Below are 27,485 nucleotides of genomic sequence, written 5' to 3'. Positions count from 1 at the left end.
GTGGTTCTCTGGCTTCCCTCGTTGGGGCCGAGTGGTCAGGATCAGACTCCCGCGGAGCTGACAGATTTGATTAGAATCCATTCATTTACTTCCTCTCTGAGAACGGTCGCTGGTGTGTGTGCCACCTGGCTTGACACGGGCAAGTTCTCAAAGCACCACATCAGAATCTCTTTGAAGAAGAAGTCAAGAATATTCCTCTGGCCCCTGCCAAGTGCTGGGCTTGGCATAGATGAGACTTTGCATCAAGTGTTGTTTTAGTAGGTTTTTCATGAGCTTATTGGGAGGTAGTTGGAGGTGGGTTTTACTAAGACAGCCTATGCCTGGAGTCATTTAGAAAGCACTCAACATAAAGTATGTACTTACTCTTAAATCATTAATCATGATAAGTTGATTAGTGGCAAAAGGAAATATAGTGAAAGAGGCCTCCTCTCTCGTTTGTCCTCCAGTTCTCTTCTTCACAGGCAGTTCACGTTAACAGTTTCTTGTGTGTCTTTTTAAAGATATCCATGCAAACCCAAGTACAAGTGTATATTATTTTATTTATGTGGGTTCCCCACTCCCTGCCCGACATGGAGGTTCATTCTTTATTGTCTGTTTTGTGCCTTGTTTTTCTCACATCATCATGTATCAACACGTCACTTCCCATCCCTATAGAGCTGCCTCGTGCTTTTTAATCCTGTGTCTGTGCCATCATTTATTCCGCCATCCCCTTACTGAATGACACTGAGTCCATTTCCAGGGTTTTCCCACTAGAGACAGGACTGGCCATGATGGCTCTTCTCCTGTATAAGTCATTGTGCTCACGTGCAAGGGTGTAGATCTAGCCCGAGACTTCTCTAAAAGATGCATAGCAAGCTCCGAATCCTCCCTCCACAGTCTCGTTCACTCCCATGGCTTCTGCGACTCCCTCCAGCTCCTGCCTTGGTGACTGGCACGCGGGAGCCCTCAGTTAGTGGGAGTAAACAGAACTCCAAGCCTGACCGATGGGAGTCGGTCCCACCCATGGATTGCCTGCCGTTCCCCCGACCCTCACCTTCCATGCCCGCCTCACTCCAGCCCTGCAGTCTGAACTCCTGACCCTTGCACGCTGGAGACTTCTACCTAGGTGATTGAGCAACACTTTGAAACAGTCTGTCTACACCACACTCATCCCCCCAAAATATACCCTGACCTCATCACGCTTCCTGCCATTTCTGGTTCAGTTGAAATTGCCAGCCAAGGTTGAAACTGCCACGACCTTTAGCTCTTTCCCTCTTTTGATCCCAGCATTTAGTCATCAGGTGTTGTCATTTCTCCCTCTTCAGCCTATCTGATCAGCAGAATTTAACTGAGCACAACTCAGTGCCTGGCTCTAAGTTAGGTGCTGGAGGCGAGAACCAAAGGCATGAGAGCAAGAGAGATATTGAGCACGTCATCCCAGTGGCCATCATCACAGCCTCCCCGAGGGGTCAAACACACGGCCATTTTATAATCCATCCTCCACAGCACTGCCGGGTGATTCTCTGTAAGACTGTGTTGACCGTGTCCTTCCCCTGTTCAGAAACCTTTGGTGCTTTCTTCTCTCCCTTGAACTCCAGTCTCCTGTACCTGCCATTTTGAGTATCTGGATCGCACCCACCATTCTAACTTGACCTGATTCCACCAACTTCCCTGTCATAGACCCTTGGCTCCGGCCCAGGGAGTCAAACTTTACTACGCAGTGATTGAACTCTTGCATGGAGATAAACTTGCAGTGGCTGCCATGGTACTCACTGAACTCTTTAATATTCTTTTGGTTGCAAGGCGCAGAAACCACCTCACATTAACTTAACGAAGAGAGAGAGTCTTATAGGAAGGCCCCTGGGGCAGCTCATGGGATCCAAGAAGTTGCCGAAAAGCCAAGGGAAGGGCAGGACCAGCTCTGGGGACTTCCCTTAAGGTAGATCGTGTTGTGGGCCCATCAAATCCCAGGCAGGGAGTCTGTCTCCGTTCAGGTTTCAAACTGTTGGGCAAGAGATCTCATTGTTCCAGGTTGGTGATATGTCTAACTCCGGAACAGTCCGTTATGGCTGGGGGTGGCGTGGGTGAGAGTCAGGGTCACATAGCACAGAGCTGGCTCCAGGGGTTGCAGCTCTGTGTCTGGAACTGCTCCCAGAGAAGGGAGCTTCTTTAGAAGGCTGGCAGCCACCCCAGTCAGAGCCAACACACCTACCTGTTCTTGGCTGATCTGCCACCTTCTTGTACCCATCTGTTTTTTCCTGCCGTTTTCTCTGCCGTAACATCACCACCTATTGAAATTCTGCTCAACTGTCAAGGGTCTGCTGAGAACTCACCTTCTCCTGGAATTTTCTCTGATCCCTTCAGGTGATACTCACTCTGGGTTAGTACCGCCTAGTGTGGCAGGCACATTTTATACTTTGCTGGATTTGATTTGCTAAAACTTTGTTAGGGATTTTTGCATCTGTGTTCCTGAGTGTTATTAGTCTGTGGTCTCCCTGTAATTCTCTTGTTTTGTTTGCTCTCAAGTTATGCTTACCTTATGAAATTAATTGGAAAGTATTCCCTCCTCCTGAATTTCTTGGAGGAGTTTTGGTAGAACTGGTATTATTTCTTCCTTTATTTTACTATTTGGTAGAATTCACCAGTGAAGCCATCTGGGCCTGGAGTTTTCTTTGAGAAAAGGTTTCAAAGTATTCAATTTCTATAGTAGATATTGGGCTATTAAAGCTTATCTGTTTCTTCTGTTCAAGTTTTGGTAGCTTGTGTCTTTCAAGGAATTTGTCATTTCATCTAAACTGTTGAATTTATTGGCATAAACTTTTTTACTATATTCCTTTATTATCCTCCTTTTTTTATTTTTCATTTTTCCTTTTTTTTCGGTCGTGCTGTGCAGCATGTGGGATCTAAGTTCCCCGACCAGGGATCGAACCTGTGCCCCCTGCAGTGAAAGCACAGAGTCCTAACCACTGGACTACCAGGGAATTCCCCTTTTATTAGCCCCTTAATGTCTGTAGGATCTATAGTAGTGCCCCCTTTCTAATTCATGGTATCGATAGTTGAGGTCTTCATTTTTTTTTTCCTGATCAGTTTGGCTAGAAATTTATCAATTTTATATTAATTTTATTGGTCCTCTCAAAGAACTTTCTTCTGGTTTCATTGATTTTTTTTCTCTGTTGTTTTTCTGTTTTATATTTCATTGATTTCTGTTCTTTATTTCTTACCTTTAGCTGCTTACTTCAATTTTAATTTACTCTTCTTTTTGTTAAGATGGAAGCTTAAATCATTGATTTTTTTTTTATGCTACTCAGTTTATTTTATTTTACTTTTGAAAATTAACATACAATAAAATTGACTCATTTTGTGTGTAGTTCCATTAATTTTAGCATATTTATGGATTTGTGTGAACACTGCTATAATCAGGTGTTACGTTGTAGTTCTATCAACCAAAAAATTCCCTCATGCTCTTCCTTTTCAGTCATACCCTGTCCATACCAGTCATTGATTTTTAAACTTTTCTTCTTTTATAAAATATGAGTTTAATGCTGTACATTTTCCTCTAAGCACTGCTTTAGCTGCCTGCAGTAAATTTTGATATATGTGGTTTAATTTTTATTCAGTTTAAAATATTTTATAATTTCCCTTCTGATTTCTTTTTGTCTATTCTATCATCTGTGTAATTTCTAGCTATATTTCTATTATTGATTTTTCTTCTGGTTTGATTTTAGGTTATATTTGTTATATTTTCCCTTTTTTTTTTTTGGCATGCCAGATTTATTTATTTATTTTTTTTGGCGGTACGCGGGCCTCTCACTGTTGTGGCCTCTCCCGTTGCAGAGCACAGGCTCCGGACGCGCAGGCTCAGCGGCCATGGCTCACGGGCCTAGCCGCCCCGCGGCATGTGGGATCTTCCCGGACTGGGGCACAAACCCATGTCCCCTGCATCGGCAGGCGGACTCTCAACCACTGCGCCACCAGGGAAGCCCCCAGATATTTTTTGATTGGTTGACAGTTACTATGAATTTTATGTTGTTGGATGCTGAATTCTTGCTTCCTTTCAAGATTTTTGGGCTTTGTCCTGGGACAAGGTGAAGTTACTAGGAGTCGTTTAGGTCTTCTTAGGCGCTTGCTTTTAAGCTTGATTGGTGCTAGTCCAGAACACCCTTTAGCCTCTGGCTCACTTGACCCCAGTACAGAGGCCGTCCCCCTTCCAAGGGCTCTACTGGATGAGCCATGATTAGGTAGTCCTTCCACGCTGGCCGCTGGGAATGTGAGCTCTTCTCAGCCCCGTGTGAGCTCCTGGGGTTGTTCCACCTGCCTCCTCCCAGCAGGCCTTTCCCTTTCCTCACCTGCATGCACAGGGCAGAACACAGCGGGAGCCTAAGAAGGAACCCTCTTGCCGATCTGTGCAGTTCCCCCGTCTCTGCTACTGTCTTATATCAATTCCAGCCACTTGGCCTCTCTGAACTGCAGACTCTGCCTTCTCACCTCAGAGAGACCGTGAGCTTTGTTTGGGTTTTCTCAGTCTGTGGTGAGGCCTGGAAACTTTCCAGACGGTGACCTGGAGCAATCACTGGGCACACTGCCTTAGTTTCTTCTCTCTCAGGATCACCCTCCTATGATGCCTGTTGTCTTGTCCAGTGTCTCATAACCATTGTTTTAGATGGTTTGCCTTTCTTGGCTGGAAGCTGTAGCATTTAAAAAAGAAAGTTTTATCAAGGTATAATTGATAAACAGTGAACTGCACATATTTCAAGTGTACAATTTGATAAGTTTTGACACATTTATACACCCATGAAACTATCACCACAGTCAAGTCAGTGTACGTATCCATCACTCCAAAAGTTTTCTCCTGCCCTTTGTCACCCCTCCGTCCCTCTCTTCTCCCACCCCTCTCCCTAGGCAACTCTGAACTGCTCCCTGCCACTATAGCTTGGTTTGCACTTTCTAGACTTTTATGTAAATAAAATCATGCGATAAATACTCTTTTTTTGTATGGCTTCTTTCAATCTGCATAATTATTTTGAGATTCGTCCATGTTGTTGTGTGTATCTGTGGTTCCTTTCTTCTTATGTTTGAGTAGTATTCCATGTGTAAATGTACCACAATTTGTTTACCCGTTCACCTGTGAGCGGACGTTTGGGTTGTTTCCAGCTCTTGGCCATTACAAACAAAGCTGCCGTGAACACTTGTAGATGAGTCTTTGTACGGCCATGTATTTCCATTGTTCTTGGACAAACGCTGAGGAATGGGATGACTGAACCATATGACAGGTGTGTGTGTGTTTGTTCTTAAGAAACTGTCAAACTATCTTGCAAAGCGAACGCGTGCTCTTACATCCCACCGCCAGTGCACGAGGGTTCTGGTGTTCTGACAGCCTCACCAGTGGGTGGCACGACCACCTTTTTTATTTCAGTCATTTTAATGGGTACATAGTGGTGTCGCATTGTGATTTTAATTTGCGTTTCCCTAACGACTAATGACGTTGAACAGCTTTTTCAGTGCTTAGTCTGCCGTCTTCTCATTTCCTTTGCCTGTGTTTTAATGGATTGTCCATTTTCTTATTGTTGAGTTTTGAGAGTTCTTTATATTCTGTATACAAGTCCTTTATCAGATGTGTTTTACAAAGATTTCCTCCCAGTCTGTGGCTAGCCTTTTCATTTTCTTAATAATACCTTTGGAAAAGCAGACGCTTTTAATTTCCATGAAGTTCCCATGGCACTTTTTTATGCTTTTGCTCTGCGTGTTTTCTCTCCCACTCTGGACCGCTGGGCCTCTGAAGGCAGAGACCGTGTCGCTCTCAACGGCCTCCTGCAGTACTCAGCTCGGCGCCCGACACCCGGTCAGCGCTCAGCCAAAGCTTGCTGACTGATTGCCTCTCAGCCGAGTGGCAGCTCCCCAGCGCTGCTCTCTTTCTGGCAGCTGGTGCTCAGTGCTCAGGGCCTCCGCAGGGAGGGTGCTGTTGGGGGCGGTGGGGATGCCCAGCTCCAGAGGGCCAGGGGTCACGTGGGTGAACACTTCGTCTTCCGGGGGGCTGGCTTTCTGAGCGGGCTTCCTTCCAGGAGCCCCGCCGTGTGCTGGGGAGTGGAGAAGTGGTGGCTGGCACGCCACGCTCCTTCGTCCATGATGTGGCCAGAGAGACGACCCTGCCGAGATCCTGCTGGGGAGCCCACCTCTCTTCCTAAAAGAGTGGGACTGTGTATTCGAGGGAATTTAATTCCTTCTTCCACTTCCTGCTAATGCTTTTCATTTATTTATTCATTCACCCTTCTGACAAATATTTCTGAAGCCCTTCTTAGATGCCAGGCACTGTGGTTAATATTGAGAACACAGCAGTGAACCAAACAGAGATTCTCCTGGTGGTGAGTGTGGCTGCTGCGGAGGGAGCAAGGCGACAGTGGTAGAGGAGAAGGCAGCGTGACGGGTGTGATCTGTGATTGTGGAGGAAGCCAGGGGTGGTGGTGCAGGGGTCACTAGCTTGGGTGGTCAGGGAAGGCTTCTCTGAAGAACAGACATCAGAGCTGAGGCCTGAAGAATGGGAAAGAGTCGGCTCTGCAAAGATCTGAGGCAGGAGTGCTCCAGGCAAAGGGAACAGCCTGTGCAAAGGCCCTGAGGTGCAAAAGACCTTACAGGTTTGAGGAGCAGAAAGCGGGTCAAGGTGAGGCTGACCAGGTGGGCAGGGACCAGATCGTGAAGGGCCTTGAAGGCCACAAAAAGGAATTTAGATTTTATCCCAGGTGCAGTGGGAAACACCTAAAGAATTTTTAAGTAGAAGAGTGACATGGTCAGATGGAAATTTTTGGAAGATTACTCTGGCTGCTGGATGGAAAGTAGGTTAATGGGGGTGGGGGAGTGCGTTGCAGGGCAGAAAACTGGGAGGCTTGTGAGGAAGCTGTTGCAGTAGTCCAGGCAGGGGTGACGTAGACTGAATTATGGCCTATTGGCCACGGAGATGGAGAAAAATTGGAAAGTTTTACGATACACTTTGGAGCTACAGCCAGGACGAGCTGATGGACTGGATGTGGGGGGTGAGTGAAAGGGACACTGGGGCAGCTGTGTGTGGCCATTTATGAAGACAGGGAGACAAGGGCAGGAGTGGGGCCGGGGGCAGAGATTTCTGCTTGATTTGGGTGGGAGTGGGCACCACGGGAGGAGTCTGTGTGATGCCCAGGGCCCTGCCTCCTGCCACTGTGTGACTGGTGGTGCCATTTCCAGAACCAGCAAGTGTGGGCTATGAAGCAGGTTTGGAGAGGAAGCTGGAGAGTTCAAGTTCAGCACCCTGAGGCCCAGGTGCCTGGGGTACCCCCAGGGGAAACTGCCTAGCAGGGGGAGCTGCCGCTTGGTTTATGCTCCAGCCTGGCCTGCAAGCACAGGTCTGCATTTGGTGGGGGCCATTTGGTGGTGGTGGTGGCGGCGGCGGTGGGTGGGTGGGTGGTTGCTGTTTTGGTTAGGCAGCAGGCAGTTAGCTGCACTTAACCTTCAGCCTCTCTTTTCCAGATCCGTGCCCTCTAAGCAGGGCCCCTAATGAAATGGTCTCTTTCCGATAGATTTTCCATCATAAGACAATTTTAACATAAAAGCAATGTTAATAAAAACCAAATGTTAGCTCAGGCTTTCCAGTAAATCATAATAGATTAGATGCTGCACCGAAATGAATATCGCACAGTGGAAAGGGTTGACCGGTTGGAGGAAGGCTCTCGCTGTGATTCAGTCCGGCCCTGTGATGAAGGCTGGTTCCTATCTGTAATAGCAGATGCAGCCCTCTCTCCTTTGTCAAGTCTGCAGGGCCCTGGCCCAGGGGAAGGGGAAGGGGGGTGAGTTTTGCAGCTTTGTCTTCCTAAAGGTTCCCCTGCTCCACCCACTAACCCTTCTACTCCCTGCCCCCTCCATTTATCATTGTTTACACAAGAGGAATCTTGGGCTTTTTGCTTTTTTTGTTTTGCTGAGAAGTTACTGGAACATGGATGAGAGGTATGGGAAAGGTTGAAAGGTAACAGGATAATAAAGGGAGGCTTTTGCTATGCGGAGAGTTGGCAAAATATCATTTTGGATCTCGACTGACACATAATCAGAACTGGAAGTACATTGGAAATTGGCCCAACATCTGGTTAGCTTTCGAAATAGTTGGTCTATAGTCTTCCAAAGCTGGCAATGCTTGTGTGATTCCAGCAAAGGAGACCAAAAGAAAGAAAAAAAAATTTTTTTTTAATTAATTTATTTATTTTTGGCTGCATTGGATCTTCATTGCTGCGTGCAGGCTTTCTCTAGTTGCGGTGAGCGGGGGCCACTCTTCGTTGCAGTGTGCGGGCTTCTGGTTGTGGAGCATGGGCTCTAGGCACGCGGGCTTCAGTTCTTGTGGCACATGGGCTCAGTAGTTGTGGCTCGCAGGCCCTAGAGCACAGACTCAGTAGTTGTGGCACACAGGCTTAGTTGCTCCGCGGCATGTAGGATCTTCCCGGACCAGGGCTCAAACCCATGTCCCCTGCATTGGCAGGAGGATTCTTAACCTGCACCACCAGGGAAGTCCAAGAAAAAAAATTTTTGACTATTATTTTTACCTGGCACTATTGTGGTCTCTTTATGCAGGTTTGTCTGTCTACTTCTTTTTATGTAGCTTTGGTCTGGGTCTGTTCTACCCTTGTCCTGAATGAGGGTTTCCACTAAGGAGGAAGAATCTAGAACCCAGAGGGGAAGCTTAGGAGCTGGTTACTGACATCACGGAGCCACACGCTTCCCTTCTATTTGGGATTCTTTGAATTAGTTAGCTGGGAGTTTGGCCCCCACCAGTCCGCAGCCCAGTGCTTGTAGGGTGGGAGTGATGACAAGGGAAACCCGTTCTGACTCACTGGGGCAGAGCGGGATCTGACCCCGGTGGGGAGGGAACGAGGAAGCGTGTGGTCTGCTGGAATCTGGACATGCGAGCGCGGCTTCCCGGGCCATGTGAAGTGCATCTGGGTTTCTCTGGAATTTGTCACTCGGCACTTAGGGGGTTGAAGCAACTAGGACAGTATATTATCTACAGTGTTTATTTCAGTCAGAGGGAAATGGCTGGCGAAGGAACTCGATCGGGTTTGCAACAAAACCTGCATCTCAGTGACTAGAAACCTGTGTGTGTGTGTGTGTCTATGTCTGTCTGTCTGCCTGTCCATCCGTCCACCTGCACATGTGCCGTTTCCCTTTCACATGCATATCATTGTCATATTGTCACACTGACCTTGTTCATTCACAGCTGTGAGCCACTGTTTTGTTTGGACGCAGAAGAATGTCTTAGAGACAGTGGTGGGAAAAAGAGAGAGACGGGGAGGGAATGAGGCACCTGGCCGAGCAGGAACTTTGGGGAAAGAGCAGAGATGCCCAGAGGGGTTCTTTACAAAGTTTTGCCATGTGTTGTGTGGAATGGACCCTGCTCTCTGCCTCCCCTTGGTTGGTGGTAAAATCTACTGCACATAGGATGCATTGCAACATGGAGTCTGTTTTGGGAAAGTGCTGGAAGCAGGGAGATCACCTTGAGTGGCCAGGGGGATGGAGGCTGCTCTAGAGTTGGCCATGACAACCAGATCATGTCACCTGCTAGCTGCCCTCCAGGGGTCCTGGCATCCAAGCCATGTCTGTCCCTCCCCTAGCTTCTGCCTCATCACTTCCACCCAAAGCCCCGATCCCACTCTCCCCGAGCTCTACCATACTCCCTGCCCTGCCCCTTGGCCTGGCAAGTCCCGGTCGTCCCTGAGCAGCTCATCCTTCAGAATCCAACCTAGCTGCTTGTCCCCTGCACTCCCCACAGACAGTTCAGCATGCCTTCTTTGGACCTTCTAGAATAGTTTGACGTTAGCTTTGGTTAGCTTGTTTTCCTTTCTGTCCTTCTGTTCTTTCATTCTTTCTTTCCTCTTATAACACAGCTGATATAGAACTACATTAAGCCACGTTCAAAGTAAAAATTCCCATCAGTGCAAGGTAACGACAGGTAACTATTGAACGTGACCAAGTGCTGCTTCTTACTGCGTCCTGACAGCAACCCTGGGACGGGCAGTTTCTGTAATTATTCCCATTGAACATGTCAGGAGGCTGAGAGTCCAAGAGGTAAGTATCAAAACAAAATTCTTCCAGCACCTGGCACCTGGCTCTTTCCCCTTCCATCCCGGCCACAGAGCAGCAAGAACCCTGGGAGAGAACGGGCCCAAGGGCACGAGGAGGCCTTGCGGGGCGGGCGGTTGCTTTTGTCAGACCAGAGGGCAGTCCCCTCTCAAACTGTTGCTGTGGTCAGCTCACCACACAGGGGGTGCCACCCCCTCCCCAGCTGGATCCTGTCCGTCTCCGGAATCAACCTAGTTCTAACTGTGCCTCTAACGTGGTCTGTGACCTTGGGGACGTGACTTAACATCTCTGGGCCTTAATTTCCTCACTAAAGGAAGAGGTTGCATTGGAATCTGGTCCTGTGATGTCTTGAGGTTTTTCAGTCCCCCTGGTTCCCCCGCTTCACGGAGGATGGAGCTACCAGCCGAGGAAGGTCAGGATAACCTTGGCAGGTTTTTCTTCCTGTTGAGAGAAGATTTTGCCACAGATTTCCTCATTTTTGACAAACTCTAAGGGAGTCAGGGCAATAATAGGCAAGAGACAAAAAAGGGAACTCGCCGTGGAAATTCAAGAGCTGCTCCGAGTCTGCCTCCCAGGCCCTCACGGCTGCCGCTGCGTTCCCGGGGGAGCCAAAAGCTGGCTCCGTCTTCTTTGAAGTGGAACGACGGGTTGGGGGTCATGGAAGTGGGTGATGTGCCGGGCAGGCCGGGGAGCCATTGTTTTCCCCAAAACTGCTGCTGACAGTTCCCAGAGGGCCAAGAACGAAAGGGTAGAGAGAGATTCACACGGTGTTGACATTTCTGGAAAAAAGCAAATGGTAGAAAGATTCAGTTGATGTCCTTCTTGCCATTTAATAAACCAGAGTGCTTCAGAGTTAGACATTTAGCATCAAAACGAGATACAGAATCCACAAATCAGATTTTCATCACAATCAAATTTTTGGATGAAGCCACATCGGTGCGGTGTGAGAGGGGGACCTGCTTACCTCCAGCCCTCGGGCTGCCTCCACCCGTGTCATCTCCTTGGCATGACTTAGCCTCCGGTTCGGAGTTGGAAGGAATTCAGTAGCGCAAGATATATTGTTATGCTTTATTACGTCAACGTGTGAGTGTGGGAGTTACTTAGAATCCAGACAATCAGCTCCTCACTGCTATCCTCCAGTATTTTGTCAGGGTTCTAAATGAAGCATCATCTAGTACTCAAGCGGCCGTATTTCAAGAGTTCCCAGAAGTGCCACCATCCCCCCTTTTGTAGAATAACAGGAAAAGACGTGCTTCAGGCACAAACAATCCTTCCAGCTCCCCAGGCGTGGAGCAAGTGAAATGTTTGTTTCTGCGAGCTTTTCTGCAAGCCTAGTTTTCCAGAGCTGGGCTCGGCGAGAGGAGAGGGATTTGGAGCACTGCCCATCTCACACCTGGCCTGGCGAAGTGACCCCAGCGGGGTCGTCCTGTCGCCCTAGCCCCCAGGTCCTGCTTTAGGAAAAGTGATGCTCGGTTCACTTAGACTCTGAGTGCGCCCTCTCTCCTTTCCCAAGCCCCCCACCCCACCCTCCCCCTCCCCCATCCCACCCCCACCCCCATCTCATCTTTGTCATTGAAATGCTGTTAGATTTCCCTGGAGGAAAAGTGATTCCTCTGCCCCTTAAACGTAGCCCCATAGGTCCGCTCTTGCGCCTTTCTGTGAGCCCAGCACGGGGCTGCCGCCTCTGTGTCTCCCACGCGGGGGCCCAGCTCTCCAGTTTGGTGTTAAGAGCAGGAGATGCAATTGGTGGGCACGATTGTAGGTTCCCTTCTGTCTGGTCTGTTTCCCCCATTGTGGGACGGGTCTCACACAGGGGTGCCCTCGGGGGGTGGGCAGACCAGCCCCGAAACGGCAGCAAACCCCACAGTGCCAGAGTTTCTCCTTTTCCCACCCCCTTCCCGCTCCTCTGACTGTGCCCAGGAGCATGTCACAGTTGGGCTAGTGTAACCTCAGCACCTTTCACGTACCTGCCGATCGCCCTTTCTAATTCAGAGCAGGCCTCGGGCCACAGTGAGTAGCCAGTCAACAGTCTTCGGCTGAAACGTAAAAACCTTGTTGCTGTTGGTGTTGCAGCCATGCTGATTTCCCGTTTGCAAGTAGTGTTAGAAAATGTATGTTTTAGGGAATTCCCTGGTGGTCCAGTGGTTAGGACTTGGCGCTTTCACTGCCGAGGGCCTGGGTTCGATCTCTGGTCGGGAACTAAGGTCCCTCAAGCTGAGCGGCGTGGCCCAAAAAAAAAAAAAAAAGAAAAGAAAAGAAAATATATGTTTTAATATATTTACTTAAGTTCCAGTTACAGAAAACTCTGAGATGAGTCATAGTACAGGCAGCACCCGGTCATGGCAGGAATCACAAAGACGGACCGTGGACGGCCGAGGTTGAGGAAGACCCGCTCGAAGGGGCCTTTCAGGACACGGAGGGTACTCGGTATGGCAGCTGCGCTTACAGCCGGCCCCTTCCCTCCGTTCCAGGCATGGATCCTGAGAAACTCGAGCGGATCCAGCTGCCGGTGCCCACTGCGGCCGAGAAGACGACCTACAACCACCTACTGGCGGAAAGACTCATCAGGATCATGAACAACGCAGCCCAGCCAGGTGCCCGGGCGTGCAGGCGGTTCCCAGGGTTGGTAGAGTTACGGGGACCAGGCCCCACACTGGCACCAGGAGCCCTGGCTTCTAGATCTGGCCCTGCTGGGAATCCAGGCAGACCTCAGCCATTCCCCTGCCACATACCCCCATGTCCTGGGCCACCCGGACCCCTCCCGTCCGGCTGTGTCTTCGTCTCGAGGTCTCCTCCTCTTTCCTTCCCCCATGGTGTTTGTGCCAGACCCTCTCTTTCTTCTCCTTCCATACTCAACCCTGCTTTGGTCAGTTTTGCCTGTGTCTGCAACCCTCCTCTTGGGGTGGCCCAAGGCCACATTTGAGCATGAACTAGGCTGAGAGTATGAGTGAGGGGGAAGGTTGATAATATGAGATGTGCCCAGTGTCTGGCACGTGTCAGCCTAGTTCTGAGGTCTTGGCCAGCACCGACCTGCAGCCACATTAGGGGCTAGAAAGAGCAAGTGGAATGAACTAGCACAGTGGTTCTCAGCTGGGGGCAGCTTTGTCCCCAGGGGACATCTGCCAATGTCCAGGGACATTTTTGGTGGTCACAACTTGGGGAGGGGTTGCTACTGGCATCTGGTAAGCAGAGGCCAGGATGCTGCTAAACATCCTACAGTGCACAGGACAGGCCCCCACAGCAAAGGATTATCTGGCCCCAAATGTCAGTGGTGCTGAGGCTGAGAAACCCTAATTGCAAGGCAGGGAGAGAGGCCATCGGGGCGTAAGTGAGTGCACAGGGAAGGGCCGGACGGAGATGCAGCCTGGTGGAGAGAGAACCGCTGGGCTGAGTGATCAGGAGCAGTCCAGGGGGTGGCCCCAGTCAGGCTCAGGAGAAGGGCAGGCGTCCAGGGTTGGGACTGCAGATAAGGACCTCAGAGTCAAGGGGGGAGGTGGCCAGAAGCACAGTGTGACCGCTGCGGAGTGAGTGCAGGGGCTTGGAGAACCGGGTCCAGGGCCTAAAGGGTATCAGTAAACTCAACAAATGTTTATTGAGTGCCTCCTGCATGCCAGCCTCTGTATGCGAGGGACGAGGGTATAGGAAGTAGGGGACAGACGTGGATCCTGTACTCCAGGAGCCACGGCTGGGGGTCTATGGAATCTAGACCTCAGTGTGGGGTCAGGGCCAGAACTAACACTGTGGGGCTCACAGATGGGGTTTTTTTGTTGTTTTGTTTTTTTTGCGGTATGCGGGCCTCTCACTGTTATGGCCTCTCACGTTGCGGAGCACAGGCTCCGGATGCGCAGGCTCAGTGGCCATGGCTCACGGGCCCAGCCCCTCTGCGGCATGTGGGATCTTCCCGGACCGGGGCACGAACCCGTGTCCCCTGCATCGGCAGGCGGACTCTCAACCACTGCGCCACCAGGGAAGCCCTCACAGATGGTTTTTAAAGTCACAGGAGAGGAGAGAGGCGTGTGCAGGACTGAGCTCTGGGCCACTACTGATCTCTGAAGGTGATATAGAGGGGGAGCCAGCTCCAGAGCCTGGGCCAGGCCCCACGTGGGAGGGGGAGGGCCAGGAGGAAGGTGTCCTGGGTGGCAAGAAAGATTTGGGTGGCTCAGGACCAAGGGGCGCTCGGTGGAGTCAGTTTCCACGGGAGGTCTAGTTGGGGGAGGCGGAGCACGTTTCTGAGGATGGTGGCCCCAGACCGGTTGGCAGGAGCTGTGTAGCTGGACGGGCCTCGGTGATGGGGAAGGTGGAGCATGGCCTGGGTGCTGGGGAGGAGCGTCCACGGTGGGGAGGATCGGCAGGCCCCCTGAGGACGGTGTATTTCTGAAGAGAAGAGGTTGGGGCAGCTCAGAGGGACAATCTGGAAGCTTCGATGAGGCCTCAGGAGTTTGCTGCTCCCTCTGTTCCCCTGGAGAGATGGACCAGCAGGAGGAATAGTCAGCAACTTGGCAGGAACTTGCAAAGGAAGAAGGGTCTTGGTGGAAAATCACCATCCGCTTGCCTGGAGGCAGCAGGAGGGGCGTTTCTGACCTGGCCCACAGCGCAGCTCCGTGGAGGGGCAGGCGGGAGTGAGACTGTGCTCCGGAGAACTTCTGAGCTTGGAGGAGGGCGGGGGGCGGGGGAGGGGGGCACTGCCGGGCCTGGGCCGCGGTGCAGAAGTGGTGGTGGGGCTGGGACGGGGAGAACGGCCGAGCTGAGACTAACCAGCCTCTGCCCGGGTGGCCCCTGGAGTTGTGTCGTGCTTAGGAAGGCCTGGTTTTGCTCGTATGTAACCAGTTCATTTTTGGGCAAACAGATTCCCTCTTCTCACCTGTTTGCTGCCCTACCCCCACCCCTGCCCTAACACACACACACACACACACACACACACACACACACACACACACACGCATGCGCGCAGCGTTAAAGGCCAGCCAGGGAGGTGTGCAGCGGTGTGTCTGCCTTGAGTTTTTCCGCAGTGGTCCATCCTGGTCCCTGTTGTTTCCAAGACCTCGGAGATGTGGCCTAGAAACTCCCCCCTCTCCTGGCCCCTCCTTCCACGTGGAGGCCTCTCCCCAGAAATGAGATTAAAGATTCAGGGGGAGTTTGCTAAGAGCAGAATGCCCTTCAGTCAGGCGGTCACGGGTGCTTTCTAGGGACGATGCCAGATGTGGGTTTTGGCATTCAGTGCACCTGGAGTCCACCACAGCCCAGGGTGAGACTTGGGACAAGCCACTTCACTTTTCTAAACCTCAGCCTTTAGAGAACCCATTGCAGTGGGGTTTTAGAGAGACTCCTTGAGGGAGCATCTCTAAAGCACCCAGACCATGCCCGGCTCACGGCAGGACAGCAGGTTGTGTTAGTCAGAACTTGGTTGCAGTTGACAGAAACCCAACTGAGACTCGCTGAGACAATACAAACAAACAAACAAGACTGTTGGCTTGCATGACTTCAAGTCTGTTGGGCGCTGGCTTGAGGCACGGCTGAATCCGGGGCTCAAACAATGTTTTCAAGCCTGTCTTTGGGCTCTGTGGCCTTCTGCCTTGGCCAGATGACTGCCTGCAGCTCCCGCCACCTGTCTCTGTCGGGCTCTAGACTTGATGTAGCAGAGACGCTGGGCAGCCTGGTGGAAGGGAGGACTCAGGGCTCAGTTTGTAGAACACGCTGGTGAGGTGACCACTGCGGACTATAGTGCTTGGGCCATCAGGGCCCCACCGCTGTCCCTGTCCTCTCCGCAGCCCAGCACGAGGAGAGGGTCTTGAGCCCGGTGGTTCCAGTAAGTTGTGGAACTGAGCCTTACTGACTGTGACTGGCTCCCTTGCTCGCCCCCTACCCAGTCACTGTGACCAGGGGGCTGGATGGCCCTGACCAGCCTGGGGGATGTGCCCACCCTTGGGACAGGGGAAGCAGGACCAGCTCCACCCAAATCACATGACCGAGAGCAGGGCTGGTGGATCTCCAAGGGAAACTGGGGGTGCTTGTCCCTGAAGAAAGGGAAGGAATGCTGGACAAGCAAAGTGACTGCAGATGGCCACTTTCTAGGCCTTCAATAATAAGTAGTTACCCATTTTTCCTGCCTCCTCTCCCCCCATAAGGGGACTTTGGGTAGCATTTGGTACAGGCGGTTTTGATGAGAACATTCAATTGTAATTGATTGGGAAGGAGGTTGGCACATGGGGGCTCCCTCTGTACCCCCACTGGATGTCGGGGGACCTGTCAGCTGACCTCCAAGTCAGGAAGGCAAGAGACTGCCTGTGAGGGCATGCAGCCCGGGGTATGCGCGGCTGACCCCGGTGTGCTCTGCAGATGGCAAGATCCGGTTGGCGACGCTGGAGCTGAGCTGCCTGCTCCTAAAGCAGCAAGTCGTGACCAGCACGGGCTGTATCATAAAGGACGTACACCTGGCCTGCCTGGAGGTGAGGCCCCCTTCCTCCAGCACCCGTGCCCCGGGGGAGGGTAGGAGGAGGTCGAGGGAAGCTGCTGCATCCAGACCGCAGCCCGGTCCGCAGCACCACTGCGAGGAAGCTGGGCCCCAGACCCCTGCTGCCCCCTGTACCCACTTTCTCCCACAGACCTGCCCTTCCACTGAGATGGGCCCGAGAAGCCCACTTACTAGTGAGTTTTAGTAGTTCTCTTGTATTTGGCTCTGTATTTGTCTCCGGGATTTTTTTCTTTTTATATTATGAAAGTTTTATACGTGTACAGATACACATTTATTTATTTATGGTTTATCGTGCTACTATGTTCATTCATTGTTTTAAATAGCTTTCATTGTCTTCCCTCTTATTTTCCATGTTTATTTTAGAAAGTTTAGAAACTACAGAGAGGTAAAAGGTAATGATAGTTGACACTTCGGTGTGTGTCTTTCCAGATACCACATACACTCACACACACGTTTACAAGTGAATTTTTCTTTTTATAAAAACAGAGTTATCAAGGCCATGTTGTAGAACCCGTTTCTCTCATGTAACTGTGTATCAACAGCTTTCCATGTCATCACATTGAATCGTCTGTCCTTTGCCCATTTTTATTTTGAGCTCCTTCTCCCCCACCCCCTTACGAAGAACCACTTTATAGATTAAGATTATTAGCCCAGCGTCTGTCTTATATAGACTCAGACTTTAGAATTTGTGATTTACCCAACTCACTTGCCTCCATGAGACCTGCCCCCTCACACCCTCCCTCTCTTTTAACAGGGAGCCCGAGAAGAAAGTGTCCACCTGGTGCGGCATTTCTATAAGGTAAACTGCCGGAACTCAGGGGTACAGCAGTGTGTGTGTGTGTGTGTGTGTGTGTGTGTCGTATAAGTCAAGACTGTAGTGTCTTCAGTTATTTCTTACACCCTATGGGTCCTGAGTAAAAATGTTCAATTTCATCTCCTCCGGAGCAGTGGGCTCTGCACTTTTCTGTCCATGCTCTTGTATCAGTACAACTTTTGAGGACTCACCCCTAGTATGGGACTGTTTATTTATCAATTATATATGAATCTGTTTATTGATGAATTTACATGTAAATGATGAATTATATACAGAGAGTCATATGACTAAATAATACATATGAACTTATGTGTTCATGAATTACATATGCTTATACATACAAAATTACTGAATTACATATGAGTTTATAAATTATATGCATGTGTATTATTTATATACATGTACAGGCAGACCTCAGAGATACTGTGGGTTTGGTTCCAGATCACCACAATAGAGCAAATGTCACAATAAAGAGAGTCACGCAAACGTTTTGGTTTCCCAGCGCTAATCAAAGTTATGCTTACACTGTACTGTGGTCTGCTAAGTGTGTGATAGCATGGTGTCTAAAAAAAGAGTACATACCTTAATTAAAAATACTTTATTGCTAAAACATGCTACCTATCATCTGACAACACAGGGTTGCCATGGACTTTCAATTTGTAAAAAAAATTCAGTATCTGTGAAGCAGTAAAGCAAAGTGCAATAAAATGAAGTGTGCCTGTTTGCACATACAGGCTCTAAACGTTTATCATGAATGTAGTGAGAGCTGGTAAAGGACCATCATAACTTTCAGTATTTGGAAAACTTGTAGATCTGTCTTCAGTTTCCAGATGATTCGTTTTAAGATACTGCATTGTGATGGTTTTGTTTACCTCTTTTCTTAAGGCATAATATAGCCTTAGGCAAGGCTCATCATTTGTCAGCAACAGTGGATGAATCCATATGCCAAGCAGTCTTAGTTTCTGACTCTTTGGCCTCCACATCAGATCTCTCCAGATCCAGTGAGTGGTGGTTTCCCCTTGTACTCTGGCTGATGAAGAGATCCTCCCTGGAGGAGGAAAGGCGTCGGCCCCGCCCTTTTCTCATTGACTTGCGCTGTTATTCATTGTTTGTACGCACAGCAGTTTAGCTGTGAACTAGATACACATATGAACGGGAATGTTTTTCTTTGTAAGAAGCTTTTTAAGCCACCGCCCGTTATTGTCAGTGTTCATTGAGATAAAACCAGGTCATGTAATCTGGAAGTGTACCTTGCCGCGATCAGATGACGCCACGCAGCTGCAGTACGGTGGACATGCCCAGACGAGGGTGGCACCACCGTGGGCCCCACGCACCGGGGCAGAAATCCCAGTCTCCCCTTAGACCGGCCCAAACCACACTTGGCCTTGAAGTGAGGGTACGAGTCCTCGGCAGAGGCATCTTTGAAGCTCTTTCCGGTATAACTGCTCTTAGTTTATTCCCCTGCCCCCCACCCCCACCCTGGCCCCCCAAAAGCTTCTGGATTGCAAAAACAGGAAGACATATAGGTAGGCATCTTCCCAGAGGATTTTTCCTTCTCACTGACAAAAGGAGAACTGTATTTGAATTGCAGCTCCCTTCTCCCAACCCAGATTTTTCTCTCTTGTATCCTAAAAGGTTTGCACCCTAAGTACAGTATCTCACAAGCTTATGGATATTCTCAAGGGTTGCTATTTCTGTGGTTATTGCATGGTTCTCACACCACACAAGAACTTTCAAGTTTACCTGTGGTTCTGATCACTGGAAAAACATAGAGAGGACCTATTGCTTTTCCCACCCCCAACTGTGTGTGGGGTGGGGGGGCGGGGAGGGCGCTTAGGAGACAGGCCAGGTCTAACAGCCCTGACACGCTCAGCCAAGTCTCCCCTGCCCTCCCCCGCTGCAGGCCTATCCAGGGTGGTCATAATGACTTGTGTGCATCAACTCATTTTGTCTTCCTATTGCATAGACCTGGGCTCTCATCCCAGTCTTGCAGTGAAACAAAGAGAGGCTCCAAGAGGTACGGCTGAGATTGGCCCCTGGTCTATGTGTCTCACAGCCAGTTCCTCCCCGCCACCCTGTTCTGGGAGGGACCTCCGGGGCAGAGTCATCAGGGCTGCAGGAACTCCAAAACCCCAAAGGCGCACCTCAAAAACAAATGGAACAAGCCGTATAATTTTAGAGTTAAGCATATTTAATCATACTCTTCCTTTCAGAGGTGTGGAGCCTCATAGCTTTAACATGACAACTTAACCGAGATTCTTATTTTCTCCAACCATTCTCAGCAAGCAGATGGCCTTAAATACTTGAAACGTTAACCCTTTTTATATTTTTAATTATATATGAAGTTATTTTTGTTGTTTTTAATTAACTGCCTTGACACTAGAAATCTAACTACACATGCTTGAAAAAAAGGAGAAAAGCGTTGAGGTTCCATTTGATACTTGGGCTTTCTTTTGGGTGTGTGTGTTCTTATTCACGTGTGTATTTCACTTCCTGGTGATTTACCAGAACCCGCTAATAAGAAACAGATGGCCCCAAAAGCCTCAAACTGGAGTTTATAATACTTTGTTGTTTATGGGGAAAAAATGTGCATAACCTTCTCTTTCCTTCCTTTCTTTTTAGGGAGAAGAAATCTTTTTGGACATGTTTGAAGATGAGTACAGGAGCATGACGGTGAGTGAGGGGCCAGACGGGCTTGTGGGTATGCAAAGCTTGTCCTGCCGAACCAGGGGAGAACTCGTCTCATTCGGAGCTTTCCATCCGAATGACAGAGACCGGTGGGGAAGTGCACTGAAAACAGTGCCTTTTGATCCCCACCAGTGAAACTTCAGATGACATTCACTCCCCCTAAGTTGGGGTGAGTCATAAGATGGTTCAGAAAGATTCACTTTGACATGAATAGTATTTGATTGAGGACTTAGTCCGTGTCAGGTGAGTCCGTGTCAGGTGTGTACAGCATGTCGTACATGTGAAATCTCTTAATCTCCACGTCAGCCTGATGGGAGTCACTGCTATCATTATCCTGCTTTTGCCGATAAGGAAATAAGAGTCAGAGAGCTTGAGGGAGGTGCCCACATGTGCCCAGTCATCGAGGAGCAGAGCCGTCACCTCTCAGTGTCCTGCCCTGCTCTGCATATTGTGCTGCCTCCTTCTTCTCTGTGCCACCAGAATGCCCCGCACCTGGCTTTTCCTTGAACCTGCAGTGCCAGCCCGGGGTCTCCCCCGTCTTGTTCTCTGTGCCACCAGAATGCCCCGCACCTGGCTTTTCCTTGAACCTGCAGTGCCAGCCCGGGGTCTCCCCCGTCTTGTTCTCTGTGCCACCAGAATGCCCCGCACCTGGCTTTTCCTTGAACCTGCAGTGCCAGCCCGGGGTCTCCCCTGTCTTGTTCTCTGTGCCACCAGAATGCCCAGCACCTGGCTTTTCCTTGAACCTGCAGTGCCAGCCCGGGGTCTCCCCCGTCTTGTTCTCTGTGCCACCAGAATGCCCCGCACCTGGCTTTTCCTTGAACCTGCAGTGCCAGCCCGGGGTCTCCCCTGTCTTGTTCTCTGTGCCACCAGAATGCCCAGCACCTGGCTTTTCCTTGAACCTGCAGTGCCAGCCCGGGGTCTCCCCCGTCTTGTTCTCTGTGCCACCAGAATGCCCCGCACCTGGCTTTTCCTTGAACCTGCAGTGCCAGCCCGGGGTCTCCCCCGTCTTGTTCTCTGTGCCACCAGAATGCCCCGCACCTGGCTTTTCCTTGAACCTGCAGTGCCAGCCCGGGGTCTCCCCTGTCTTGTTCTCTGTGCCACCAGAATGCCCAGCACCTGGCTTTTCCTTGAACCTGCAGTGCCAGCCCGGGGTCTCCCCTGTCTTCTTCTCTGTGCCACCAGAATGCCCCACACCTGGCTTTTCCTTGAACCTGCAGTGCCAGCCCGGGGTCTCCCCTGTCTTGCAGAAGATTGCAGGTTGCTCTGTTTTGTTCATTCGCCTCTGCGTCCCCAGCACCTGCCCCTTAGTTGACACTCAGTAACTAGATGATAAATCGCCCTTTTCACGGACAAAAGAGTGAAGTGATTCGGGAACTTTACAATAAACCCAAGGGTTTAAAATGTCAAAAAGAAAAAGACAGCGTGTGCTGTGTGGCTCCCTGGCCCGTCTCTGGGCGTCTGGATGGCTGGGCCCTCACCACATCCTCGCTCACAGCACATCTGAGGCCTCGCGGAGCCTTTTCAAGGGAAAAGTGTAAATTGGTATAATTCACCTCCAGAAATGCCCCAGCAGTGACCAGGCCTCCTCTCGGTGCTATGTGAGCCGCCCGTGTGCGCCTCACACCTTTGATGGCCACACCCCATTATCCCCTCGACCCCCCCCAAAGAGTGTCTCAGTCTTCTACTCTTTGGACCACGAATTGGAGTGGAGTGGAGTCAGTGGTCAGCTGCTGTCTTATGTTATGCCCATGACGTCCCCTTCCACAACGTAATTCTCCAGAAGTTTGGCTTCTTGTTTGGAAACGTAAGGCTCGTGTGTCACTTGACAACACAGTAAAGCTTGGGCTCCTAAACCCCTGCACAGTTTCTGCTTTTGCTACTTACTAACTGGAACCCTGAGCAGGTTGCTTACTTCTGAGCCTGGATTTTTCCATCTGTAAAATAGGGCCCAGACCACACAGCTTTCCAGGCTGGTTGTGAAATACCTAAGGGCTGCCTCCTATAGAGGTTCAGCACCACGGATATTCGGTTCCCCTCCCTCCTGCCCTAGGGAGCTTCCTGGGTTTTGTTTGTTTGTCTCAGTGACACATTTATTGCATGTTTTGCACAAAGCCTGGCACTCTAGGGAAGGAACAGCTGACGTATACCCAGCACCCGTATCTGAGTTGTTAGCTCAGACTTAAGGAAATCAGCACTAAGCGAAGTTGGGACAGCCTCTCGGGTGCTGCCAAAGCCAGGCCTTCACTTCTGACCCTTCACTGTTTCTCCTGTCACCTCTTGCTTCATGCAGAGGCATAATGGGCAGGAGTCCTAGAGGGGGCTTGTCGGAGGTGGTTGAGAGCGGAGGGGTGGAGAGGAGGGAGCTGCGAGGGAGCCGAAGGCAGGCCGGGAAGGCCCTGCAGGAAGGCTGGAACCCCAGGTGCCCCGGAGACAGGGCTCTGCCACCCCCACTCTGGCGTAAAGGAATAGCGACGGTAGACCTCAGGCCTTTGGAGGAAGGCTTCACGGGTCCAAAATAAGAAGGTAGGCAGCACGTGCGAAGGGGCTCCCTGTTCACCAGGTCTCTGGACGGCCGGACCCTCTCCACAGCTCTGCCTTGTTTAGTCAGCTTTATGTTACAGGAGGGAAAAAAGTGTGATATGATTGAAGCCCACTTTCTAAAAGAGACACGAAAAAGCTCACGATGCTTAAAGGAGTAAAATTAATTCTATAGAATATTTACCTTTGTGAAATGTCATTCCTTTATGATGGTAAATGAAGTGTCAGTGTCCAACAACATGTGCAATTAAGGGGTCAGTACTGACGCAACAAAGTTCCAGGAGGGGAGGTGATGTTAGCATGTGTCTTGGTAATCGGAGAAGGCTTCCTGGAGGTGGTGTGGAAGGAGGCAGACAGCTCTGCCCCTCTGGCCCAGTGGCTGTGGGCACGTGCCCTCCCTCCGAGCTCAGCGATCCCCTCTGTAGTATGGGACAGCCCCGGCACCCGCCCAGTAGGAGGTGAGCCCTGCAGGGGCCTGGCGAGTAGTAGGTGCTTCTTACCCCAGGTAAGAAGCCAGGGGGGCAAGGAAGGAAGGGGGAATGCGGGTTGTGTTGTGGAAATCATAGTGGGTCTGGAGCCGGGCAGGCCTGGGTCCGTGTCATGGTTCTGCCACCAGCCAGCTGAGTGCGCCCACATCCATTCCTCGGCTTCCCCAAGCCTCCGTTTTCTCGGTAAGTTCAGCAGCCTCCCTGCTGGGGTTGTTGGGAGGCTTGGACAGGGCCTACGCGCAAAGCCGCTAGTTCTCTGCCTGCCCCACAGTCAGGTCCCCTTAAACGGGGGCCACGTCGCTACATCTGCTGTCATCGTATTGGAAGTGCCAGTGAAGGAGGCGGGCAGCAGTCAGGCTTCCGCACACAGGGCAGACCACCCTAAAGGGACCACCGTAAAGGGCTGGCCTCCTTACTGAGGCCCCTCTCCCTGCTGCGGGGAAGGGAACAAGAGGGTGAGAAAGAAGAGCTTTTCACAGCAGGGAGGCAGCTTCTCCAGAGTGTCTGAGCTGTCACTGCAGATGAGGGGACATCTGCAACTTCAAAAGCAACAAGGCACATCTCTCACATCTGGCTGCCTCGAGGCTTCACTCAGTCTGAATCTCGGTTGATGTGCTCTTTAATATGTGCAGATGGAGGTGAGAGGCCAGTGTCACCTGCCCCAGCACCTTCCTCCCTTCAGTGAGCTTCCCTTCGATGTCTGTCTTCTAGATGAAGCCCATGAATGTGGAATATCTCATGATGGACGCCTCCATCCTGCTACCCCCCACGGGCACGCCGCTGACGGGCATTGACTTTGTGAAGCGGCTGCCGTGTGGTGACGTGGAGAAGACCCGGCGGGTGAGTGGGCGCTGGACTCAGCCTCTCCTGGGCTGCTGCCCTCCAGGGGCACCTCCGGAGCGGGGGGCGGAGGGTTCCCGACCACATCCAGACCTGCCTTCCAACACGCCTTCAGAAGAGCCAGAGCTCCTCCCTCGCACCCCGCCACCAGGCCTAACTTCCCCAGGCGCGCTGCCCTTTGTTAAAGCAGAGATTGAAATTCCATCATATCTGGCCACGGATGCCGGATGTCGGTGTTGGTGGCAGGCAGGCTGCCTTCGCTGGCGCGGAGCTGGCCCCAACCCCAGAGCTCTGAAAGAGGAAGCGGGGCCAGGCTTCTGCGAAGGAGCATGGGGGGTGAGCAGTCGACATAGTGCAGGTGAGGCTGCTGTGAAATCAGCCCCGTGAGGCCGGGTCCCCCAGAGATGGCGTGGTGTTAAGGTATCTGAGGGATCTTGGGGATGAGGCACACGCAAATGCAATTGTGATTCTCGCTGGCCTGCAGGAGAGGTGTGTGAAGAGATTAGTTCTCAGAACCCAGCTGCAGTGTGCGCTTCCGTTATCAGCACTTTTTTTCTGAAGCAATCTCCCAGGGCTGTTCAGGGTATTTTATCTCCCTGGTAAGATCAGTTTCTTTCTTAGAAAGCACCATAACCTTTTCCTAGAAAATCGTTCCCTGGAGATGTGGCGGTTAGTGGATAAATTAGAGGAATTCATTGCACTCAGCTCCCGTTATCAGGCCGCATCTTCCTCTGAGTTAATCCAAGTGTAACCAGAGTGGCAGAAGTGTTTTAACCTTTAGATTTTGAGGAGCGGGATTAACTTGCTGGATCCGCCTAAAGCAAGAGGATTCCATGGCCTTCCTGCTGATGATTTTGCCTCAGATTCCTGGCCGGGTGGGGGTGGGTCACAGAGGAAGTTGGACCCGTGTCTGCAGTCAATCCACATTCCCTGCTGTCTGACCAAACCCACAGCCCTCACCGCAGGACCCACCCTCTCTCCGGGCCAGTGACACCTTCCTTCCTTGTGCTGCCAGCCAGGGCTATGGGCCCCATGGCCGGGCACACGATTGTTTGCGGGTGGCAGTGTTTGCACTGGGCATCCTTGGCATCGGCTTTTACGGGGGGATTGGTTCTGACAAATGCATGTCATGTCTGCACTCCTTCATGGAGTGGACACGCTCACCCTTAACCTTTGGTTGGCCTAGGAGATGCTCCCGAGCAGGGTAATGGCAACACACCCAGTCAAGCTATTGTATCCCCAGACCAGAGAGGACCCCGTCCCCAGGTCCTCCTTGGACCCTGAGCCAGAAGGTCCAGAAGATTGTGAACGTTGAGAGCTGCTGCTCTGGGTTGCATCCTGCCTTCTTTTCAGTCCACAGTCCATCACGTTTCCTTAACAGTCATATGAGCTCATAGCCTGTGTGATAAAGCAGATCATTCATATCAGTTCTTTATATGAATTTCCTCACGTAATTCTACAACCACCCTAGAAGGTTGGCGCTAGTATTATCCCCATCTTGCAGAGGGATAAACTGAGGCACGAAGAGGTCAAGTGATTTGCTCAAGGTCCCCCAGCTAATAAGTAGCAGAGCCAGAATTCAACCTAGGCAGCGTGGCCATTCTGACCCGCTGCCTGCCACTGCCGCCTTCATTGTGTTTATTAGCCCCACTCCTCAAGGAATCAGAGTCTAGAGGGCGAGGTGGGAAGAGGCAGTGCCAGTACATGGGCCAAGGCCGTTTCTAAAGGAACATGGGGTCAGGTCCCTAATCCTACCCGGGGAAGGAGGTGGAGCAGCACAGAGGGCTGGTCCTTGAGCCAAGACTGTGGGGAAGGGCTGGGCAGCTGGGGGAGGCAAAGGCCCAGAAAGACGTGGCACATTCCAGCACTGCCGACAAAGAGGGGACTGTGGCCGGAGCCCACCGTGAGGGAGGCTACGTGGGAAGTGATGGGGCTGGGAGGAGCTGAAGGAGGCAGTTCCCAGAGGCCTTGGAGCCCAGCGAGGACCTTGGCCTTGTTGGCTGGTTCCTGGCATCATGTCCTGCTGGTTTGGGGCAAACGATCTTGATCCACAGGAGAAATTCAGGGGTGAGGCGTATGGCAGAGGGAAGGTTGCTTGGGCTTTGGGGTTCCTGCTCCCTTCTGAGCCACTGTCTCCTCACCCAGAAAGCAGCAGTGCCTGCCCTGCCAGCGTCCTCAGGAGGACTCAGCAGTAAGGCAGAAACACAAAGGCCAGTAGGTGCCTGAGGCTGGGGTTCTTCCTCCCTTGCCCTCACATCTCTCTTAGTTCAAGTTCCCAGGACTGTGCTGCACGCCTCCCTTGCCCCAGATGGGCTGCATGGCCCAAACTGCTAACTGAAGCACAGGCAGAGCCCCTGGGATGTCTGGACTTCCCTGAGGTCGCTTGTTTGGCCTTCGTCTGTCCGGTGAGTTTATAAAAGCAACTCTCAAGTCCCAGCATCAGTGGGTTTAGAGCCAGGGAGAAGGTGGCAGGATGAGATAAAAGGGGGCTGGCCATCTCAAGGCAGAGCCATCCACCTGAGAGAAGCTTCCGTTTGTGACTTCCAGGATCCATTTCTGAAGGGGAATTTTGACCCTTCGCCCCAGTCCAGTTCCTGATGCAAGGCAGCTGTCTGGAATCCTCCAGAAGCTTAGCTCCTCGGCCCATTTCAAGCATCAGAACACAGCAGTGTGCTTTGAATTTGAGCTAAAGGAAGTGTATGGTTTAGCAAGCAATTGAGGGCTTATGTGGTTTGTTTCATGTTCTTTGCTTGTATCCAGAGAACATTCCATTTCGTCCTGTTGGATTCAAAGGTTTTCCTTCCCTTTCTTTTTTCCTTCTGCCGAGTATAGGCTTTTCTAACTTTTAGGAGGCTGACCCTTTTCAGAAATCCCACCCTTTATTTTCCTTAAGGACTTGTCAAAGTAGTTCAAACCACCCTTACTGGTAAATCATTCCTTCGTACGTTCGTCAAAGAGCCGCTGGACTCCTGAGGGTGCAGGAGTGAGTAGGGCATGCGGCCCCACTCGGGGCCTCTCATTGCATGGAGAGAGGCGAAGTTTATGAACAAGTGTGATACCAGGCTGCAGTGAGGGCTCTGAAGGAAAGAGGGGGCACCGCTTTGGAGAGAGTGATCAGGGGAAGCTGCTCGGCCAAGGTGACGTCCGAGCAGAGACCTAGAGAGTGAGAAGGAGCCAGCCAGGCAAAGATGTAAAGGAGGCACTTTCCAGACAGAGGGAGCAGTAAGTGCAAAGGCTGCGAGATGCAGAAGAGTAAGGCATGTCCAGGGAGCAGGGTGACTGGAGCGGAGCGGAGCGAGGGAAGGGGTTAGGAGAGGAGGGTCAGAGCCTTGCAGACCGCGGGGAGACATCTGGCAATAAAGTCATGTTTTCCCTCTTGCCTTTTGCAAGTTACACCATTTATCCTATCATCCTATTTATCAAGCATTTTCTAGGCACTGTGCTAGATGCAAGAATAGACAGAAAACAAACAATACAAAATAAGACCAAAATAGCAAGAGTGCCACTGAGCCATCCCAGCTAAGAAGGGAAATTCATGTTGAAATGAGGTCACAGGAACTACTGGCATCTGATGAGG

The 27,485-nt window shown here is 51.1% G+C and overlaps 1 protein-coding gene across 5 annotated transcripts in view; it reads left to right on the top strand.

Annotated features, from left to right (window-relative positions):
- Window positions 1-27,485, top strand: part of CLEC16A (C-type lectin domain containing 16A) — a 211,453-nt gene that overhangs the window by 74,269 nt on the left and 109,699 nt on the right. For all 5 annotated transcript variants that reach the window (XM_089896165.1, XM_022552227.3, XM_022552228.2 and 2 more), the window contains exons 13-17: window positions 12,540-12,662; window positions 16,405-16,514; window positions 17,295-17,339; window positions 19,977-20,027; window positions 23,780-23,908. In XM_089896165.1, the coding sequence (XP_089752291.1) occupies window positions 12,540-12,662; window positions 16,405-16,514; window positions 17,295-17,339; window positions 19,977-20,027; window positions 23,780-23,908 (458 nt within the window). The remainder of the gene's footprint in view (window positions 1-12,539; window positions 12,663-16,404; window positions 16,515-17,294; window positions 17,340-19,976; window positions 20,028-23,779; window positions 23,909-27,485) is intronic.

The sequence above is a fragment of the Delphinapterus leucas genome, chromosome 15, assembly GCF_059928025.1.
Source record: "Delphinapterus leucas isolate spDelLeu-1000000601 "Yukka" chromosome 15, BTC_Dleu_Yukka2, whole genome shotgun sequence".
Classification (NCBI taxonomy): Eukaryota; Metazoa; Chordata; class Mammalia; order Artiodactyla; family Monodontidae; genus Delphinapterus; species Delphinapterus leucas.
This window is presented reverse-complemented; position numbering and strand designations above follow the sequence as displayed.